The following is a 23624-nucleotide window of genomic DNA, read 5'->3' on the forward strand; positions in this document are numbered from 1 at the left end:
AAGATCACCAAGGAGTGGTTTGCACCATTGTGGGAGATTTCAGGCATAGCTAAGATTGGTTTTAGTCTCTGCAGTTTCTCTAATGACAGCTGTGAAGCAGAGTGATGGAATGGAAAGAGAAGGGCCAGGAGCCCTGATGAAGTTCTGTCTCTGATCCCGACGGTGTGCGTTTATCTGCAGATAAACCAGACCCACCTGCTGGAACTCCTTGTGCGTCAGACATCCGGAGCTCCTCCCTCACGCTCTCGTGGTACGGCTCCTCCTACGACGGCGGCAGCGCCGTGCAGTCCTACACCGTGGAGATCTGGAACTCGGTGGACCAGAAATGGACAGACCTGACCACCTGCCGCAGCACCTCCTTCAACGTGCAGGACCTGCAGGCCGACCGGGAGTACAAATTCCGCGTGCGAGCTGCCAACGTCTACGGCATCAGTGAGCCCAGCCAAGAGTCTGAGCTGGTAACGGTTGGAGAGAAGCAAGAAGGTAAGTTCTTACAAGGAAAAAAACATCTCAATTCAATTGAACTCTTTCTTAAGAGTACCTTAGCGAGGCCAGAGCTGCACATCCTCCTTCCCACGTGTCCCTGTGGCTGTAACTGTGCTCAGGTCCTTCACAGACCTTCATCTAGGGGTCTGAGCACATCGGTTTTGCATACTTGCAGTGTGGAAACTTGGCTTCAGGGATCCCAAATCCCTGCCTTGGGAAAGCAAGCATTAAATCTCATTCTGGCTTGCTGGTGAGTGCTGGCTGACAGAATTCTGCAGTTCAGTGCACAGGTAATGGGAAATGAAACCTTCCACAGATGTTACACATTCAGTCCATGCCCAGTTGGAAAATGATGGTTGGTGGCTTACCTGAAATACAACAATGGATTCATTATAGTTTATACTGGACACACCATGGAAAAACAAACCATAAACACCATCCCAAATTTGCTTTTGGAAATAATGTGCTTGCTGCTAGCCAAGCACAGAATATGCAGCAGAAAATAAACTGGCACTCTGCAGCTAGCTGTATTTCCCATGCTTTCAACCCCAGCATGATAGTGTACCTCAGTCCTCTGTCCCCTAGTACACCCAGCCTGTAAATTCAAGGTTATCCTACTTAGCATGTTGGTTTTGCGGCATTATGGATGCCAAAACTATTTTTTAGGGTTTTCAGTCAGAGTTGCAGGTACCTGAAAAAATGTTTTTCAATATTTTTCAATTCTTAATTTTTGTTTAAGATCTTCTCAAAGGGCTAATAGGGAGAGTTCAATCATTGTAGAAATTATTCAAGAACTGTTACAAAATTTGAAACACACAAATGTCAGCATTCTTTTTCAAAACCAGGAAGAGACAACATATTTTTGTGCACACCTCCATCTACCTACTGTGCAAGGATGACTTTGATAGTCACCTTACCACAAACCAGGAATAACAAATTTTACCATTTTTCCTGTCTTTGAGGAGTTAACTGTGTGTTGTATCTCTCCTTCTTCATTTATATGTGCAAGCTTTGGAGCTTGAAGTGTTCCACATAACCCTTGTGAAGTTACATTTTATTGCTAAAGGAAGACAAAATGATAGCAAAGTGATGCAGCATCACACAACTGTGTAAGCCTCTCAAACAAAAGTAAATCATATTTCTCTTCAAGTGCTAAATTGGATACATGCTGAGGAATTACTTACCTCTATTTGCAAGATTTTAAACCAATCTAAATCAAGATGCACTTTCTCTTCAAAGTGGGGAAAATAACATTAGGAGTAGCAATAAAATTGAAAGGAAGCTAGATAGTATTGGCTCTTCATAATAAAATTCCCTGTGTTTGAATTCCCTCTTTCTTTAGTTGCAGGACAAACATCTAGGGTTGGAGACCTGACTCTTCTCTATGATTTTCCTAGAGCAACCACTACCTATACTGGACCAAAGCAAACAAGTTATTTTTCCATTTAAGTCTGAGCATTTTCTTACATAGATTTAGTACAAAAGCTAGAAAGTATGTGAGTGATTGTGATTCATATAAAAAAAGCAACAAAATAGTTGCTCTGAGTAAAAAGAAAATATGTTCTGTTTGCAGGAGGGGGAGGTCATCTTTGTGCTCTCACTTCTAGGGCTTACCAAGAATTGATTTCAATTTTTGGTATTGCAAATAGTGTAAAAAAAGAGCAACTTATCTAAAGTGTGATTTTTCAAGTGTGTGAATATAACTGGTGCTTTAATTAAAGGCAGTGGAAAATGCATGTGTTCAACACCTGCCAAAGTCAGGACTTTAAGCTGCCATCTTTGTGAGCACTTAGCTGAGCAACTCGGGATTTTCTAGGCTGCCAGGAACTCTGATTTCTGATTTTCATACTGTGGTGGCCAGCCCATATTAGCAATGTCAGTATGATCTTAGTGAAGAGAGGCACGGCTAAATTTTCACAGTGCATTTAAAGAAAACTAAAATAAGGTTGTAAATCACAACAGATTAAAGCCTGCATTGCCATGTTTGAGGAAAATTTGGTACTGTAGACTCACTTACGAAAAAGGTTTTAGAACAGCTGCTCAACACTTTCGAAGTTCAGATATGTATCACTTAGATAATTTAGGCTTCCACTGGTGGACCAAACTGTTTCTATTCTGTGGCTTCAGTGCAGTGTCACTGCAGAGCTGGGCACTGACTTCTTGTCTAAGCAGTATTTGGCAGACATTGCCTACTGGCAGCCTGGCTGGGAGCAGCTCCCTTACACAGCCCTTAAAAGGGGAGGAAAATGTTATGTGCTCTGTGCAGGAGTGGTTTGTAGCTGAGGAAGGTCTGAGAACAGCTACCCTGGGTGGGGAAGGCTCCCTTCCCTCCCTACTCTTCTGGTGGATCTCTGCAAACCAGCTCATCTGTGCAGGAATATGCAAGGGTTGCAGCTCCAGGAAAAAAAATGAGAGGAAGGCTTTAGCAACAGACTTTATCCACTTCATTTGCTTTCCTGCAAGCACACAGATGCAGCATTTTGTGTAGGATGTGAAAGGGTGATGCCTCAGACCAGATATCTGCTCCCCCTGCACCCTTTATTTCTGTTTTCTTCTCATCCTCTGCATCTAACTCGGTTCTAAAACACCTAACAGCACTCAGAGCACTGTGTTAATCTAATAACACAGATCTGCTGACACAGGGGGGATAAATCCCTTGGTTAGGCTTGCACTCTGTGGTGGCAAAGTGCAGCTTCAGCAGCTGCAGGAGAATTAACAGGTCACTATGTACCAAACAGCCTTTGCAGTTTCTCAAATCACTGGTCACAGCCACAGGTCTTAGGAGCAAGCCCCAGCAGTGTAAGTAATGTATAAAACATGCCAGCTGCAGCCCCTTTCCCCTCTTACCCACAGGCAAAAAGCAGTGCTACAGGCAGTTCCTGTACATGAACATTAGAAATGAAAATCAGGACGCTCAGGCCAGCTTTTACTCTTAGGTCACTGGGCTCACCTGTCTTTGAGTCTGCCTGCAGAACTGGGGCTCCCTTTGAACCTCAATGATTGCAGAATTCAGCCATGCTCAGGGGAATCATGCTGTTCAGATTTTCTTAATATTGTGAGTCTGAAAAGTTTGTCTGGATGCTTTGCAGAGAATCTTTTCATGTACATACTTGCCTAGCTTTTGGCTTCACAATTGAAAAAAAGACACATCAAAGCCAAGAAAAAATTGTCATGGAACAAGAGGTGTTACTGATGTTAATATTTTTAATTTATTTTCTATTTCCCTGAGGCATTCTAAAGGTATTTCTTAGATTACTTTGAACTGATGCAGTATGCTGATATCTCTGGTAGGCAGGTATAATTGACAAGTACTGCAAACCACAGGAATGTGATTTATTCAGAAATGGTGACTAGATTGTAACTGGATAGTCAATAGTGATGTGGTAAAGAGATTTTAATTATTAAGTTAATGCACAAACTCCCTGACTGCTTTTTGCTGCTTTGCCATAGGGTCTATCAGTTGTCCATGTCACTGTGAATAATCCATGTCACTTTGAATATCTAATGTAAGTGCCATATCCCATATAAAAAGTTATTCATATCTTTTTCTTTTCATCACAGAACCTAAAGAGGATGAAGCGGAGCTATCTGATGATGGTAAGAAGTGCATGTTTTAAACAGGACAAATGCAAGTCTGTGTTCTTCATTCACATTTTCTGGAGCTTTATAATCATGGTCTTTAATGTTTGTTTGTAGAGGGGAAAGAAACAGAGGTGGAATATCGGACGGTTACGATCAACACTGAGCAGAAGGTGTCAGATGTCTATAACATCGAAGAAAGACTGGGATCGTAAGTACTGGGCTCTGCTTTTGAAGACACACAGTTTTCAAGGCTACCAGCCAATTATAAAGATCATGTGCATTTATTCTTTGACTGTCTTGCACTTTCAACATCCCAGTTGAGCTCCTTTGTTGCAGTAAAAATAGTTTCCAACGTATTTTGGCTTCCACTCCATAAAGATCCTTTGCTCCTATTTGCTGATAAATTTAAATAGGCACTACATGTATTTCTGGCAAATGGAGCCCACATATGAACAAAGCTAGAGGATTCATTCGTTTTTCAGTGTCCTAAAAGCTGTCTGAAAAAAAAAGGTACACATTGTGTACTTGCATTTCCATTATATCCATTAGTGGTAATAAGATTATCCTGCCCACGGGCTGGAATCTCTGTTGACAGCAGCCATAATCCCAAGAGCATTAATACTATTGCTGAGAGAAGGTCAGTGATTAGCCTGGCTGTGTTTCTCAGGGCCCCAGCTCGTGGTGGTGTGAACTGCAGGCCATGATAATCCTTCAGTGATCGGTGCTGAAGGCCAGGGGATCCTCTGTGCTGCCATGAATTGTACATGACAGCAAAGGGAAACAAGAATACCAAAGCCTTGAGCATTCAGATTCTGATTTCACCTAAATCCTGTACCTGAGATGTCCCATCTTCAGAGGTGTGTGATCTATAGAAAACTGTGCACAAAGACCTTAAAACCTGGTAGGAGTCCCAATTTTTGAACTCTCTTATAAAAGAATTGTTAACTGGAATGGCAGAGTGTCTCTAAACATGGTATTCATTCAAAAATTCTTGCAGATCAGTATAGAATGCTTGATGCAAAGACATTTTAATTTCAGACTGGAATGGTTGTGCTGGAATATTTAGTATATTGTTGTGCTGGAATATTTAGTAAATTGTTGCTATTTGTGATGGCCCATATATTGCAAAAACATTTTATGAAAATAGTTATATATTTTCAGGGGAAAATTTGGACAAGTCTTCAGGCTTGTTGAAAAGAAGAATGGAAAAGTTTGGGCAGGAAAATTTTTCAAAGCATATTCTGCTAAGGAAAAAGAAAACATAAGGGAAGAAATCAGCATCATGAACTGCCTACATCATCCAAAACTTGTCCAATGTGTAGATGCCTTTGAAGAAAAAGCCAACATTGTTATGGTTTTGGAAATGTAAGTATAAAGCAGAGCACTGACAAAGTTAATAATGTTGAAAATAGTTTTGTGTACAAAAGTAGCAACTTACAGACACAAGACTGTCAAACCCTTCAGGATTTGCAGAGCCTGAATGGTTTTCAGATCTTGCAAGTTTTTCCAATTATTTATTCAGCTTGTTTAAACTGTGTAAGTGAATCTGTGTTAATCTTTTAAAAATCAGTCAAAATCTGCTACAGTTGTTGTAGTCTAGTTTGCTTGTTTCTTAAAATACATGTAGTGGGGTTTTGCAGTTTTACTCTTATTGCCCCCATGGAGAGGGGAGAACAAAGTTAGCTGCATTTTGGACTTTCATTTAGAACCAAAGTGTGTTTAAGGAGGAGAACTTATTTTACTTTAGGCAGTTCTAAACGTGTTGAACAGTCATCACAAACAATAATGGCCAACGTGAGCAATATTTCTATAATTTATAATGCACCTGCTTAGTGTGGATCCCATTCTTGTGGCAGTACCAACTGGAAAGAAAATTCAATCCTGGTCTCTGCTGATGTTTTTTTCCTAAAAACTTAGTTTAGTTACAGTTCTGCTGCCACATCAACTTAATGTGCTGTCTAATGAAAGGAGAAGCAGGTTTTTTGCTGGCTGAAAGTTCTAAGTAAGATATAAATTGTTTCAGGCAAAAGAGACTATATGTCTATTTTGCTTGCTTGGCACTTGCTTAGATTATGTGCAAACTACTGCTGCACTGGCATATTTCAGAGATGGGATTTTACAACCCTGGAACTTATGTGCAGGAAGGTGTTTTTATTTTTAAATTGAGCAGTTGAGCAAACTGTCGATGGTAAGGGAAGGGAACCCTACTTTAGCTTGGAACTGAGAGCTGGCAGAGCTACTGGAAAACAGGGAGATGTATAAAGAGTCTGGAATAGCATATGGCTTTACATTCCATTAGTTCCCCCCTGACAGCAAAGGGGTTTTACTCTTTAAAAATATAGAACATCGCAATCAAATGTGAAGTCGTTTATCAGCCAGCCTCACTAGGATGTGGTTTTAGTTTGGGGTGAACACCTTTTCTGGGTTTTGAGCCTCTTCCCAACATTTCCATTGTGTTGAGCAGCAGCAGAGCAGGCGTGGGCAGTGAGGTGCTCCTGTGGCACCTCATGCCAGGTGGCCTGGTCGCCTCTCTACTGTCGTGTTACCCAGCTGCCACAATCCCAGCCCAGCAGCTGCACCTGTATTGGTAAAGAACCTCCAAGGGATCATTTCCATTGTAGCTATTAATATAATATTTCTTTGCATATCAAAGACGTTGTGGGAAATAGCTTTAAAAGTTCTTACAGTCCAAGCTGTTTGTTTCATTTCCATCAGAGTTTAAATGCATGGATTTCAAATAAATCAAGCTCACTTGCTATCAGTCTCCTTTAAATCAGATTTTTGCAGTGACTGGCATTTAGGAACTCCCCTTCCACTCAAACTGATGAGAAGTGCCTTTGATTTTTCTTCCTGTTATTTATTCAAAATTGTTCATTTTCCTGGAACCTTTTAAACTTTGTACTCTCTGCTTTTAATATTTCTCATTACAGTATTTTTATATGGTTTGATTTCATATTCAAAATAAAATCAGATTTTTTTATTATTACTTTTAAATTAAACACTATAATGATGTGATCTTGCCTGGAAAGCTTTCTATCTAACATTTACTGGAAGTCAGAGGCAAATCTCAGGCATTTCCTTTTCAAATATAGGAACATATTGGTTCCACCATAAGAATCTCAGTGGAAAAAGTAAATCTGAAAATACTAGCTTGTTGTCACTTTAATTCAGCACTGGGGGCTAAGTGCCTCAAATTTTGATATACTTCAGATAGTCAGTTTATTTTGACATAGAACAGAGGGAGATGATTGTATTGCAAATTAAGATTATTGGAGCAAAATGTCAGCACTAAGTTCTATCAGTTGATGTGATTTAAGCTAGTACAAGTTAATTGGGTTTTTTCTTTTTTTTTCTAAGGTAGATTTTTAAAAATGCAGTTGAGTATTTGCCTGGGCAAAGGTAGATTCTTCTCACTGTTCCTACTGGACCTTAGATAAATATTCTGTGATTCCATAGATAAGAATGTTTTCCTATCTGACTAATGTTAAGAAGACTGAAAAGAGGAGAATCCAGGAAAAATAGAGATTTGGATTCTGAACTAGCTGTGACTGAGCAAAGCAAACTTCTCCTCCTGTTTTTGTGTAGAACCTCATTCACATTGATTTTATTCAGCTTCTTAAGCTGGCAAAAATCAAACTGGATTTGGCTCCTTATATAAATGCAAGAGTATTCATCCCATAAATGCATTGCAGTTTCATCTACCATTGCTACCAGAGTGTTGAGAGCTCCCATGATAAAAACAGCAGGCAGGTGTATTAACAGGGGTTTATTTACAAAAAATATGCTAAAAAGTGATGCTTGAGACAATGGTACAATTTCTGAAAAGTTTTCCCTTTAGGGATCTGAAAAGGGCAACACTCTTATAGTACAAACAAGTCGTCACTATCTGCATTAAACAGCCAGAAACAACTGGTGCATTTTAGTATGAAGATGATTATCATTTGGAGTTGCAGAGTGCTCCACATATAAACATTTTTCCTGCAGATGTTTTCATAAATACCCATACTGGTTAATGTCTTAGCAAAGCAAGAACACACTAGATCCCCTGCATGTTTATTCAACAGGTCTGGCAATCCTATTGCTTTATGTTACAAATGTGCTCTAATCCTACATAACCACTCGTTTGTCAAGCACATGCTCTTTTTACTATTTTCATATTCATAGGAAGCCACAATAGCATTTCTAATTACATATTTTCTGAAATTTTATAGCCAAAGCAATAAATGCATCCAGAACTTCAGATGTTTTAAATTCAGTTTGGTTCATGAGGAATATAATCATGTATCAGGCAACCTGCAAACGTGGCAAGGCAGTCTGTTCAGTTGTGTGTTTGCCTTCTGTAACTGCAATGTGCAATTGCATTTGGCAATAACCATGAATGCTGCAAAATACTAAACCATATAAAGACCATGGTGTGTTTAATTTCTAAAAGCAAAGCTGCTCTTCACTATGTGCTCCTTTCTTTATGGGTCATTCACCCACAGTGTAAGAAAAACGTATTTCCCATCTTTGGATGCAAGCAGATAAACCAGTTGAGTGATTCATCAAAATTAAGGAAAAAAAAAAAAAAACAAAACCAAACAAAAAAACCAAAAAAAATCCCAAAGAAACAAAACACAAATTCAAGCAAAAACAGAATAAAAAGACCTATCAAACCCAATAAGACTTAAATTATACTTTATTAAATCTAGGTTAAAAATGTCCCACTTCAGTTGCATGAAAAGTTCAATCCAGGAGACACTACCCTGGAAAGAACAATTATTTCACATCCTAAATTAGCATAAAAGTGGAATTGACCTACAAGGAGTGTGATCAGGCCTCAGCTAAAAATACCAGCACAGAAAGTGTTGTGGGTTATATCCTTCTCCTGTCATAGCTGAGGAGGAAATTCCCTCTGAGCTCACTTGGGTCAGTAATTTACCCTTTGAGCTTTGCATTCCAGTTAAGCATACCATCGGAGTTCTTCCTCCTTCGTCCTTAGTCACTCTCAATCTCTTTTCTTTCTAAATTTTTGCTCATCTGCTTGCAGTTTTGTCCTCTTTCCCTGGGACCTATATTTTAGTTTTATTTCTAAATTATGTTATCTGCATTACGCACTGCTGGATCACAGGAGGGAAGGGAGAAGTGGGAAGTGTTTGCTCAGAGTTGGGAGCAGTGTTACAAGCACGTGTCTGCAGGGTGGCAATCACAGAGCACACACTTCACTGTCAGCTGCAGGTGACACAGTCCTAGAGGCAGGATGTAAAACCTTCCTGCTGGAATAGCACCATTGGGATTTCACAGTCCTCACCTGTAAAAGAGATTCAGAACAGAAAACATCTATTGGTGTATAACACAAAAAGAGGGGATTCTTTCCACATGACCCTTGTGTCCATGGAAAATGCCATTGTAAAACACAGATTTCATCCTGAAGTGACTTCTGCAAGCTTGAACTCTGTGTTGCTGTAAAAAGAAAGCCTGATTTTTCCCCAGATGGACAGCTTACGAAAGTCTCTATTATTCTGTCTTTCATAGGGTTTCTGGAGGAGAACTCTTTGAACGGATCATTGATGAAGACTTTGAACTGACAGAGAGAGAGTGCATTAAATACATGAAGCAGATTTCAGAGGGAGTTCAATACATTCATAAGCAGGGTATTGTCCACTTGGATTTGAAGCCAGAAAATATTATGTGTGTCAACAAGACTGGTACCAGCATCAAACTCATTGACTTTGGTCTCGCAAGAAGATTAGGTAATGAATTCTCTGCCTCTTTCACTATCATGGGGGAAAGGGCAGGACAAGCAGTAATTCATGCTATCTATTATATAGAGAGTAAATGTTTCCTATAAATATTTCTGGTTTTAGGGAAAAATAAAAAAGGGAAAAAGAAGACATTCAAGAATGAGAGTAGGACAGCTCATATGCAAGAGGAGTTTGCAATGAGGTGTACAGAATCTACCTGTCTTTTACCACAGCAGGGTGTCCCTGTAGATTCCACCTAAAATACTAATATTAAAAAATATTTACATTTGGTACCATAAAGCACTAACTCTCTAAGTAAATACTTCACGAATACTACAAATCCACGAAACTTTTTTAACAGCAGAAATTAAGGTGATGCTCTAGCAGATTTTCAGATAATTACAGTAATTTTACGTTTTCCCGTCATTTTTATAATTTCTTATCATAAACAGCAGGATATTGTCATACATGTTAAACATAAGAGGAATTCTATAAAGAGCTGTGTAATAGCACTACTTAAAAATAATGCAACAAGAGGAAATTCCATTTGACAAGCCCTTCCTCTTCCTACGCTGCTTTTTGCTGCTTTCCATCATTCATTTTCATCTAAGCTTCCAACATGATCTGCAGCTTGAAAGCCAAAGACCTCCAAAGGTTCTTGTCTTCATGTTGTTCAGCTCTAAAAAGCAGCCCTTCAATTGTATTTTCAGTGTTAAACAATACTAACATCCCACACTGATTTTTTTTTATGCCTTGTATTTTCTCAAAACAAATAAAAATCATTCCAGGAATTAGAAGGAAGAAAAATACTTTATGAACCTGTTACACTGGGAGAGCTGAGATTTGTGGTTCTCCTGACATTAATTGATTGGGACAACTTATTTGAATTCTTACTCTCTATATAACAGGGTTCACAGCTGGATTCTTACTTGAAATCTTTTTCCTTCCCTCTTTGAAAAAGTAATTTAAAAAGTTTTAATACTTATTTAAAAGTAAATAATTGTTTTTGAGAGAGTACAGGTGAAAAACTACCCCCTACCTTCTGTTATCTGCCTAAATGCAGCTCATGCTACTTCTTTTGACACCTAAGTATCAGAGTACTGCATTCCCAAGAATATAATTTTACTAAAACAAACCAGGATTGGTCTGTTGAATGAATAAAGGAAAAGAAGTCTGCTTTGAAGAATTTTAGATAATGTTCTGCTCCAAAAGTGTATTAAATGAATCTTGGTCACGAGAACGCTAAGATGTTTATTTTATTTATTAAAAAAAGAGATTACTGCCATTTCTGTTCCTTCACCAATATAGAGCCAGTAGTGTTCTGGAAACATGAACTGATTTAGTTCTTGTTCAGGAAACAGATGAACTGTTAACTAAGTTCCAGTGCTGGTATTTTTGTGTGAGAGGTGTGGGAAAGATTTCAGCCCATGGTGTTCCAGCTGTCAGCCTGAAAACTGTACATTTACTGCTGCACTGAGTGGATTTCATCAACAAGAGATATAAAGTAAACATGGAATGGCCTTTTTATAGAAACTTCTTCAGCTACCTTTTTAACTTCAGACCACAGTTAAACCCACGTTTAGCTAGCAGAAGATCCTATTTTCAGCAGCCTGTTCACATCCACCAGCTTTCCCACTTTCCTGTTAATCTTGTGCCATCACAGTGCATGGCATGGCTGACAGCAACTTGTGAGCTGCTCCACTCATGCCATAGGTAGGAAATTTCTAAACTCCAGACAACTTCTCTCAATGTAGAAGGATGAAAGCTGTGGGCAATAATGCTGATTCTGATTTTACATCCATTTGGCTTAATATGCTGCTAATTCTTGCTAGGTTCCATTGTAGGTATTTGCTACTCAGCAGCCTGCCATTCTGGGTAACTCCATCGTGGGTGGCATTCCCTAAGAAGAGAAAGGTCCCTTCCATTCCATGCCCAGCAAGCATAAGCACTGTTTTAATTGCAAAACAACAATTGTAACATTTCAGTTAAGATGATTTCCAAGAGTGGAAAGCAACATTTACTGATTCATTTACTTACAAAAATAGCTAAAAACACTTCACTAATGCCTGCTTCTTGACAGTTGTCTTATGTGGTGCACTGAGGGCACATTCCTCCTCCTTGTGTTCCTTCAAGCTTTGTGACTTTGAAATTGGCTGTCAAATTCACTTTGACATTGATAGATGTGGGATTGGAGCCTTCATCCTACAGACCTGACCCTGACTGAGCAGAAACTGCTCAGCCAAGGGATTGATGAAGGGAGCAGTGGCTGATTCTGCACTTCAACTTCTGAGCTTTAACTTTCTGTAACTAATGGAAACTAGTGCCTCTAAATATTCAGTTTTTTGATCAGCTTTGAAGATATTAGGATCAGTTCCTTCTGCAGTCATCTTCTGCAGCTAATTAGTTCCCTTGCACTGTCAGGAAATACCAAAGCTGCAGTGGGATATTTTCCTGACCTTTTTTGGTGTGCTGAGGAACACATGTAGAAAATTGTTTAAGATAAACTTCTTGAGGAGAAAGAGAATGGTTTTTGAGAACTGTAAAGATATATTTTTAAATCAGTTGATTATATACAGTGTCAGCAACAGTTTCCAGCTAGCTTGTCAGCTTTCTATCTGAACTAAGGGATATCCAAATACAGATCTTACTTGTGTACTAAGCTTGTAAACAACTGGGTAAAGATTTGACATATTGCTGCACAGAAAGGGTCTTACTCTTTTCCTTTCTTGTTTCTTTTATATACACAAGATGTTGTGTCCATTGTTTCACACTCATGCTTGCACTCAAATGCCATGTTTTCAAAAAAAAACCCCCACATTTCTCTGACCTGGGGGCAGCACATTTCATACACCAGCCTTTTGCAAACACAGTTGCTCATGGTAGTTTACACCATGCACAGAAAAGCCTCCAAACTTGGATGTGAAAATCTGAGCCTGAGAGTTTGATCACAATGAAGATTTTAGAAAACAGGTTCATTGTGAAAAATTTCAGTAATTTCTTTAAAGGACAGTTTGAAAAAAAAAATGTAAGTGTTGACTTTAAAATGAAGGCAGATGGGAAAATGGAATCTTAGGCTTCCTGTTGTCACTTCAACAAAGCAGGTGATCTCTCACTCCTCATTGCCACTGTGGAGAACCACATTGCCCTTCTTTTAGGCTAAGTTATTTTAGATGCCATGTTAGAAAAAGTATCATACATTTTGGACTAAGAAAACTCTGGTTATGTAACCAGGGATATTGTGGAATACTTTTTGAATGTGCTTTTTAAAGGATAGATAGAGAGCAGGAGGGTCTTGATGTTGGGGAATTTGCATGGGAGGATCTGGGTAATTTCCTGCAGCTGCTCCCAGGTATCCTTCTTTCTGTTTCCGAATCTAAAAATGGTGGGAGCAGGGAAAGTATGTGAAAATGAGGTTTCTGCAATTAATTTACTATAACCATGGTTATAGTAAATTTTGAACAGATAAAAAAAAGGATTCAAAAGGAGACATGCATTTAAAATGGGAAACTTGCACAGCTGCAAGTGAATTGTTGTGGTTGTGCTCAAAAGTTGCCTCAAGCACAGTGTTCAATCATTAGGCAGTTATTAACCCCATAGGTATTTCAGATTTAATTTGGTAAATTGGGGATTTGGGTACCTCAAAAGAGCTCAGGTGTTTGATTGCATTTCATAAATGTCTTTCAGCGGAGCTAAATTTGGGAGTGGGGTCTGTACTGGGATCAGTATTTATGTTGCAAAACTTGGTAAATTAAGTTCTGGTAAATAAAAATATTCGATTCTGATTCAGTGTTGTGGACAGGTTGCTTCTTTTGTAGACTCCTCAAAACTTTGATTTGCTGCTGTTTGAGGATTTTTTAGCTTTTCTGTTGATTGCAGAGTTGCAAATCCCTGTACTCCTGGTAACCTTAACAGGAGCAGGACTGGAACGTGTTACATCTGTTTGCCTTCCCATCCATATCTGTTTTGTTTAGATGATAATCTCTTTGGGAGAGCAGTGGTTCCTCACTAGGACATTCTGCTGTGCCTAATCTGGCTGCTGCTCTTGCACAAAAGATAAACCTAATGCAATGAATCTCACTTAAGGCATACACTGATGGTTCAGACAGATATGCAGACTGGACACGAGTTTCTCAGTCTAAATCCAAGTCTGTTTCAAGTCAGATACAATTTATATTCTGAAATTTTTATGTTTTTACAATACAATTCTATTACTGGTATGTAGGTTTATTTTTTCCCCCAGTACCTAAACTATACTTTAGATTTCTTTCTTCCTGACCTTGCTTTTTCTTTTCTTCTTCCCATCAAACTTAGAACAAGCACTGATAAAAATGAGCCCACTGAGATTTGGCTAAGAATTTCTAGTTTAATGACTCTGTGTTTCACGCTATGCTAGGGGGTAGACATATCACTCACTTGCACACAGACAGCATAATCTGGCAGCACTTGGTTATGAACAGGTTTTTCTCTTACCTCCATCACTGTATTTTCCAGTAGGGAAATACTGGTGGGTCAACACAAGGCAGTTCACATGTCTCATTACTTCATTTTTTCATTTCATATTGGAAGCTGTAGCTTCACTATAGATCATTTTAAAAGCATCCACAGAGTGTTTAAGCAGAGAGAGTCCAGAATACCTGTGTTACAGGCCAGCTGAATAGGAGTTTGGAGCAGCTGGTGACTGTCAGCTGGTGATTTGTGCTTCCCCTTGACCACAGGTGTGCTTGTAGGCAGCCTGGTTTTGAGAGGATGCCCAAATCCAGTTTTACCTGTGAGGTAATGATCTGACTGGTGTACATCATCTGCTCCTTCTCTTCTTTCACTGCTGGTCTCACTTCAAATTTAAGAGGCATGCAACCCACTAGTGATTTTCCTTCCTGTTTACCCTAGAAGAAGGTGTTGGATCTAAATAGTTTTTTACTACTGTTATAATTTTAATGCTACTGGTTCTTTTTACCACAACATGCAGAACCCCGAGCTTTGATAAATGTTCAATAATTTGTGAAATTTGTAGCTTCTTTCTGACACTGGAGTCCTGCAGTTCTCTTGTGCAACTGCTAAAGGAATGGAGGCTCAAACTCGTTTTACTTCAGGATATACAAATCTGAATTAAGTACTGATGGCTCTCCTTTTTCATAGATTTGGTCTTGTGGAAGCTCCTTGTAATAGGAACCTTCTTATGTGCCTTATGCAGTGCTGTGTGCTTGAGGATGCTTAATAAATAATTCTTTATTGCTAGACATGTACCAGATAAGGAAACAGCAACTCAGGCATCATTTATTTCTTCTGATACAGATCTTTAACAAAATCACAAATAATAGGGCAAATCTGGTTTTCCAGTTACTGGGCAATACCTGGTTTTTAAAAACCTCCATGCAGCATTTAATGGTTTTCTCTTTCATTCTTCACAGAAAATGCAGGCTCTCTGAAAGTTCTCTTTGGGACACCTGAGTTTGTGGCTCCAGAAGTTATAAACTATGAACCTATTGGATATGAAACAGATATGTGGAGTATAGGAGTTATCTGCTACATTTTGTGAGTACTTTTCTATTCTTAAATTCACAAATCCTGACAGTTGCTGAACATACAAAATTTTCATTAACTTCTGAAGTTTTCAGGCCTTTTTTGTTGTAATTAGCACCTCCAGCATGTTCTCTGAAGGGTGCAATTGGTAAACTGCAGAATTGGCAGTTGCAGAAACTCAGCTATTTGGTGTTTAATCTCTTATTACATAAACCAGCAACGCTCACCTCATTAAAAAATACAATGCGACTGTTTTTATTATTAACTTCAAACTATTTTTCCTTTCCTGATGTTAAAGGGAAATATTTGAGTGTGCACTAGTAACCATTAATTACCATTATTTTATTCCATGAGAGAAAACTTTTGTGAAACTTTGGGGTCCTGTGGCACACACTGAAGCATCCCAGCATTACCATATCTGTTCACAGTGCATTTTAATTTATTACCGAACACAAGCCACTGTATAAATACATTTTATAAGCAGCATGGATTGAGCTTATGGAAACACTTTAGAAGATGGTTGGCTGCAGCTCTTGGTTACATATTTGAGTATTAGATTTGATTTTTATATATTATTTTATACAGCATGCTTATAAACATCAGTGAATCTAGAGGAATTTATATGGAAATAGTATCTCCATGCCTAGACCAGCAAGTGGTTTTCTTCCAGCAGTGATTTTACACATTCAGTGCCATATAAACAAGTGAAAAGAGAAGCTTAGATTGGAGCATGGTTCTTTCTCCCTTGTTCCAGCTTTAGTCGCCAGTCAGGGGCAGATCTACTTTGCATTGGTTCTTCTAAAGACTCCTCTCAATACCTTTATTCCTTTATTAAAGAGCAGCTCCCGCTCCTTGACCTGGCAATGCACAGTTGTATGCCTCGCTTTTACTCAGTTGTTCCCTGCTTTTCTCATGAGCCTGCACTTGTTCATGCTCTTCCCATTCCAAAACCGAGCAACACAATTTCCTTACTTGGCCTATGCCAAAGCTACCACATCAACTCCCTCTTACTCCCGGCAAAGCCTCGGGATATTTCTGTTATCTTCAATTTCAGACGCGAAGCGTGCTCCACGCTTCGAGGTCACTTCGCTCTGCCAGTTTATTTACAGAACTTCTATTTTCCATTCAGTCCCAAGCACTCCTTTGCGAACTCCGTCGGAGGTTCCGCGGCCGCAGCCCAGCCCAGCCCGGCGGCAGCGCGGTGCCTCGGTGCTGCAGCGCCGCCCGCAGCCCGCCCGGCCCCGCCCGGCCCCGAGCGCTCCGGGATGCAGCCAGGGCTGCCGCTGCTGCGGAACAGCAGCAGACACAAAGCGAAGGGAACAAGGCGACCTGCCTTGCCAAAAAGACCAGTCTGCTTCTTCCCGGTTTCTCTGTGCCACGCGGGATATTTGGATGCTGCACCCTTCAGCTGATGGGTTTGGGTGATCGGATATGCCTTGTGAAATATGTTATGAAATTACTTGTTTGCTAAGGTATATTCAAGATCATTTCACCCGTGATGAGGGGAAATCTGCATTACCCAAACACAATGAAAAATATTTATTTCGATGCATTGCTATTGCCACGATAATAATTAGTGGTGATAATCAGCTTTTGTCTTTCTTGCTGTAAGAATAAAGTAATAGACATTAGGGAAGACCCATGAGTCATCACTTGGCTTTACTTCTCCACCCCAGACTGCTCCCAATCTCTTAACTTTCTTACAGCCCAGCTATTTTCACAGACCCACAACTATGAGCCATTATCCAAAATGAACTATCAATCATCATTACAGAACGCAAATGAAAGTCAATGGGAACAGAATCTCTCTTTACTTGCAGCTCTGCTTTCCTGTTTTGATTGTAAGCCCAGAACTACCAAATCTTGAACCTGAAGTGCAAGACACACTCACTTGGTGTCTGTCTCACACACCATCACTGTGCCCATCACCTGGGCATGTGCATCCTCTCTCCCCTGCTGTGGGAGTGGGGCCATGCAGGCAGAGGAGAGCACTGGACATAAGGGCAGCTCTGCTAGAGGCAGCTGATGGGCCAAAGCTGCTGTGCCCATCCTCTGTCCCAGGGGAAACAGCAGGGAGCACATGGCAGCATCACTTGACAACACTTGCCTAGAAAGTGATGGCCACGGAAAGTGTTTCCATGATGTGTGCACAACAATGGATACAAACAGGCTTTAGCAGAGAGCTGCTAAAGTGATCTCTGTGACTGGAGGGTCTTCCCTGCAGAGGAATAAATCGTTGGGATGTAATCTTAAGTAGAAAGCAGGGTGACAGCACTTCTCCAAAACCCCACAGCAAAACCTCTCCCCATCCCTCTGCTATGCAGATGTAAGTACAGATATTGCACTCCCTGCTGAGATGCTGCATCTGTCTTCCTTATGGCAAGACTGATTTAATTCCATCCTACAGTTCATGGGTTCCCTTTCCACATTTCTAAACTACATCTTAAATCCTTTTTATCTTTCTGGATAACTTACTCAGTCCTGTCTCTTCATCTGTCTTTGTTCTTCCTTAAATTTTCGTTCGTATTCCCCACCTCATGTTTTTTATCTTCCACTTTTATCTTGTACTCTGTCCTGTTCTGCATCACAGTACTGTTCCACATACTTAAGTTGATCTATTGCCTTTGAAATAACAGGCCACAAATATTATAGCTTGTGTATATCATCTCCATTTATGTCTATTTCAGTGTCCCTTTCTGCATTTACAATAATCTTTATGTAATGAAGGTTAAACCTCCTGAATTCCTTCTAGCTCTTTCTATTCCATTTATTCTTCTGGGCATTGCTGAATTTGCATGTTTTTTCTAATTCTAGTTCTTTTCTAATGATCAATTTGTATAGTCATTGTTTTTAATATTTAGTAATCTGAAACAATTTCTAGTTTTTGTTTTCAGTCTAAGGTTTCAGCACTGCAAGGGTGTACATTGAATGAGGGTTGCCCTTTTCCTTCTGGCGCCAAAGGATCCAAGTAGTTTCAGGGAGGAATTGTCTGTGGCTGATTCAAACCCCTGCTTGTGTTCCAATGGTTCTCGTTGCTTTATCAGTGCCAGGCTGTGTTTGTCTTTTCAGTGTAGTTGATCTCTGTCAATTAATTTTTTTTAATATACTTTATCTTGGGCTGTGTTTTAATATCACATTTGATCTTACTGTATACTCTTTCCCTTCAGCACCTTCCTAACAGCACACAGCCCAATTCCTCAAACATTCCCTTTCCCTTCTATCCATTGTGTCATTCATCTCTGCTGTTTCCCCTCCCTTGTTTGGCAGTTTGGGTTTGTTGAAAGATCCTTCAGCATCGTTCATCTTTTGGGTGTTCTGGCTTGGAACGTGGATAAAGCAAGGCTCCACTGGCTTACAGTTGGCTCCATGTCATGTTAAATTTATACCTCTTTATATTAAAGATGGGAGAGCACTCCTTGTTCTTTCCTTAAACCAAGTTAGGAAGGCTTCAATGTCAAACTACACAGCTCAAAAGAAAATGTTTTATTTGTTCAGTGGCACTGGCAAACTATGATTCCTCATTAATCCACTGGGCATGTGAAACAAGGAGGAGAAAAGCAATAACACCCTTGCTTCAGCAATGAGCTGTCTTCCTTTACACGGGCTCAGTGGTCTGCTTCCTCCAGAGAGCACCAGTGTGAGCTGTGTTCCATGTGTGTGTCCCTGACAAAGTATCCTCAGACTATTTATTTGCTGTAGTTCACTTGAAAAAGAATTAATTTTCTACATGATCTCAAGGTGCAGGTGTCATCATCACATGCTTATTTGACATGCCCTGCACATGTTTATCAGAAGTGCCAGCAGTCCCAGGCAGTTGGAGCTGCAAGCACTGCTTGCAGAGGAACGTTCACAGTCTGACCCTTTGAGACAAGCAGCAAAGCCAACTTCCCTGGATTAGTGGGAGGCTTAATGCAAAGATTTCCAGTTGAAATGCCATGATGTTTGCTACATAGGCAATAAAATTTGCATCCACATTGGACCCTTTTCATCGTAACATTTCTATGTCTGCACTCAGAGCTTTGTTAGAACAGACCAATAAATGTTAAGGAACTCCTAGAGGATAAAATATATTTCTTCTTTATTTAGGAGTGGAAACTGTGAAAGACTTTCTAAACAAATGGTTCTTAACATGCCAGGAAGATGCCTGGTAAAGTAACTGGAAAAATGTTTTCAGTAAACAGCCTGCTGCTTGTCTAAGAGTAACTTCGCAGTGTAAGCTCAGAGTTAATTTTCTGGAGCAGTAGCTCATCTTTATCACTTCAGCATTCCAAAAAGAAATTGTTTCCATTATCTGTCAAAAGAGTTGCTGGACCATTATTACTTTAAATGGCTATTAAGAAATGAACCAAGACTTTGGTCAGTGAAATCTGTGCTAGAGATAAAAATTGTTGGCTATAATCTACACTAGTTGCTGGATTTTGTTTTCTGACTATAGACAAGGATCTAGTTCTCCTTAGAAATATTTCCACAACAAGGCAACTGATTCACAGTGTAAAAGTGTAGGAGAGAGAAAAAAATATTTTAGCTTTGTAAATATGCAACAGCACATTCAGAAATACAAAAATAGGTTCATTGAAAAGTTTGAATGGGCACTGTTACACTGGTGTTCAGAAATGACAAAGTGAGTGGAGGCTTAACTGAGAGCCACTTGGTGATTTACAAAATGCATGGGATCGAGCAATCCTACCACAGCATTTAAAATTTTATCAGATAATTCTGTTGTACAATTCTAAAATTAAAAAAAATACACATACACACACACAAATAAAAACAACAACCAAATATTTTTTTCTTCTCTAATCTTCTCATCCTTTAATTTATCCTCACCCTTCAAAAGCTGTGTGGGACATGCAATACACATGCTGCCTCTTACACCACTATGGAGCAGTGGTGTTTCCACATGAAGCAACACCCCTGTACCTAAAGCAGGCTTTTTAGTATACATATGATCTCTCACTACTGCACCTTTAACCTCTGGAAAAAGGCCAAAATCTTGTCCAGTGTAGTGCAAGAGCTGCACAGCACTATTTGTGGTAATACTGTGCAGAGGTCACCTCTGACATACTTCAATCAAGTATTGAAGGGAAATGGGATTGTCGTTGCTCCAGCCGCCCAAGTGTGGGTACAGAGCTTAACTGGATGAAGAGAAAATGTACATCCCCTCTTTTGACAATGAGCTAAAGGAATACTTCACAGACCTGCCTGTATGAGCTGCTGCCTTGGCTGAGACTGTTGTTCTTGCCACAAGGTAAAAATGAGACAAACCAGCAGTCAGTATGTGGAACCCAAAATCAGAACTGTGGTCTGCACGAGATTTTTTCATTGCTAAAACATGATGGAGAACACTGACATTGTCATAACTGAGCAAATGGTTAGATGCTGCAGAGGAGGTGGGTTTGAGGCCCTGCAGGAATGCTTTGTGGTCCCAGGACAGAGATTCTTGGATGGACCTGGCTGTGAGGGCTGCAGGGGTGCGGGCAGAGCAGAGCCTCGCGCTGCCCGCAGCTGTGCCAGCTCTGCAGTGCTGCCCTGCCAGGCACAAACCTTCTCTCCTCCAGTAAAGCAAGTGTCAAACACAGGGAACAGTCATGCTAAAAAGGCTTTGTGGGGCATTTCTGGTACATTCATCTTTCAGCTTTTGGTAACTTGTCCTGTTATATCTTCATAAATGGGTTTATGCCACCTTACCCATTTACAAAGTTAGGATTCACTGCTGCATTCGAGTGCACCACATATAATGGAAAGTAAGACAGCAAATATATTCAGTTCTGATTTACCTTGTTCTGCCTGAGAATAAACAAATCTTTTATCTTCAGCTCATGTATTATTACTAAGAAGTTTCTGAAGTACACACGTAAGATTCTAGAGTCTGCTGTACTGCACACAACTTCCAGAAATGGTAAAAGATTTAGTGTCTGCTCTGTGTGAGACTTCAAAGAGTGTGTTTCTGCTTTGCTTATAAAATAAAATGCTTAGGAACAAATCAGATGTTGAATGTAATAAGAGCCTAAAATTAAGCAAAATGACTTTGAAGGAGATCATTCTAATATTATTAATCTAATAGCTCACTTTATTTGACCCCAATCTTTTTTTAACCAGTCTGTTCTGTGATATTCACTGGCACCATGATATTCATATAGTATTATTTCCATGTAGTGTTTTCAGAACCCTAATAAGTTATAGTTGTTCTTCTATATTTTAAAAAAAAAAGAGCAGTGCTGGTTAAACACAACTGTACAGAGAAATCAAATAATGTCTGTAAAAATTCATGAAGAATAGGTTATTCTGTAAATAGCATGCCAGGAGGACCGGGAAAAGTGAATAACTTGTAGTTCTAAGGAATAAGTAACCTTTCACCTCTTAAGTTTTTACTGAAAGTGTGATATATGCAGGCATCAAAAGTATCCAGATGCACAGTGTAATAAAGGATAATGCTCGACTGGAGAAAGAGACTGCAAAAATGACACCATGATGTTCTATAATTGCCTTTCACTGGCAATTCATCAGTTATATTGTATAAAAAGCCTTGGAAGCTCAACTTAGGTTATAGGAGAGCATTATTTCCATTTCATGCATCATCATGATGGAGGGAGAACATAAAGACCAAATTACTTCTGCATGCATCTGCATAACTCCACAGCCTGCAGTGATGCAGCATTGTTTTATCTGTCTGTATAATTCAGGGTGGGTTTGTTTACAAAATACCCTTGTGGATTTCATTATTTCATTATGCACCTTTCTTCTTGGGGTCTCTCTGAAGGAGTAAGTGGAATAAAATGTACAAAAAAAACCTTGATTTGACACTAAAGCAGCAAAATCACCCTGAAACTAAATGATCTCCAGATGTCCCTTCCAACCCTAACAATTCTGTGATTCTGAAGAAATGTCATGGGGGAAAAAAGGATATTCCACCAAATTTGGTGTGAAAAATCCAGTAATAGTTATGCAGAACTAGACAAGTCATATAACAAACTACTTTGCTCCAATTTAATCTAATTTTAATTCTAAAAAATGTCGTGGGAAAAGAGAAGGAAACTAGAAAAATGTGCCTTTCAGTTTTGCTGGCAAACTTCTAGTTTCCTTCCCATAAGACTATCTTTAGTTTTGAGGCCTTTTTAATTTAATTCAGTTTTTGAAGCAAGCTTTTATTTGTAAAGAACTGCAGAGCATGGGAGATGTCACACATGATTTTAACTTGCTCCTCTGGTAAATTGATGAGGTTTGTTCTGTGTCTGTGTCTGCTCTGTCCCCAGGGTCAGCGGACTTTCTCCTTTCATGGGAGACAACGACAACGAAACCCTTGCCAATGTCACCTCAGCAACATGGGACTTCGATGATGAGGCTTTCGATGAAATCTCTGATGATGCCAAGGACTTTATCAGCAATCTCCTGAAGAAAGACATGAAGTAAAGCCTGGACTTCCTTGCTGCACTTTCTGTGCTTGCATTAGCTGGAGTTGCTATTCGTGTTTCCCCCCTGTGCATCTCCCCATGGCTGCAGCACCTCTGGCCATACTTTATAAGGAGCTGTGCGTGCCCGCCCAGCTCTGCCTGTGCTGCTCTTTATTTCACTCACAGGGTGCAGGGGCTCAGTGGAGCTTTTGCTTCAATTGCTGGCTGTTTGTGCTCTTCCCTCCCTCGGGCAAGGTGCACCCAAGGCTTTTGTGTGGCCCCTCTGATCCCCACTCTTGCTGACACACAATCCTGTGTGACACGTTCTGTCTTGCTCTGAATGGGCTGTGGTTCTGCCTTGTGTCACTTTTAAGTGTGGTACCTCTGAGTAGGCAGCTTCCCTATAAATGTAGTAATTGGGCAAGGAAAAAAGAAAATCAGAGTTGGAAATGCTGTTTGCAGAAGTGCCTGAACGAACCAAGGAAAGAAACATTCTTCTTCCAATAAGCTTGCAAGTGGATGGATGGAGAACAGAGGGTTACTTACATGTGCGCCCTGAGCAAAGTGAAGAATAGGCATGGCGAGAGATTTGGACATTTCTGTTCTGTTAGATGTTCAGGAGGCTATTAAGTGGTGGGATGGGGAAATCTCTGTAAGTAAAAGAAAGGAGATCTGGGACAGGGTTCTGCCAGCATGAAGCAGCTGAATCGCTGCCATTGTGGCTCTGCTTTATGTGTTCCTTGCCTAAAACATATGGCTTTTCCTGCTTTGTTTTATAATATTTTATTAACACTTAAAAATGCAGTTTTCTCTCAAAAAGATCTACAGAAATTATGAAAGTGAGTTTAAGAAGTTAGAATGGCTGGGAAAGCAAAACCATGTGATTTTTTGTTACTAAATTTAGGAAACGGAAAAATCAGCT

The 23624-nt window shown here is 39.8% G+C and overlaps 1 protein-coding gene across 4 annotated transcripts in view; it reads left to right on the forward strand.

Moving 5' to 3' along the window:
• MYLK (myosin light chain kinase) overlaps positions 1-23624 on the forward strand; it is a 195609-nt gene that overhangs the window by 165537 nt on the left and 6448 nt on the right. For all 4 annotated transcript variants that reach the window (XM_021526062.3, XM_021526064.2, XM_021526065.2 and 1 more), the window contains 7 exons: positions 181-483; positions 4048-4083; positions 4183-4276; positions 5230-5433; positions 9583-9800; positions 15200-15323; positions 22565-22717. In XM_021526062.3, coding sequence (XP_021381737.2) covers positions 181-483; positions 4048-4083; positions 4183-4276; positions 5230-5433; positions 9583-9800; positions 15200-15323; positions 22565-22717 — 1132 coding nt within the window. The remainder of the gene's footprint in view (positions 1-180; positions 484-4047; positions 4084-4182; positions 4277-5229; positions 5434-9582; positions 9801-15199; positions 15324-22564; positions 22718-23624) is intronic.

This window comes from Lonchura striata, chromosome 8 (genome assembly GCF_046129695.1).
Source record: "Lonchura striata isolate bLonStr1 chromosome 8, bLonStr1.mat, whole genome shotgun sequence".
NCBI lineage: Eukaryota > Metazoa > Chordata > Aves > Passeriformes > Estrildidae > Lonchura > Lonchura striata.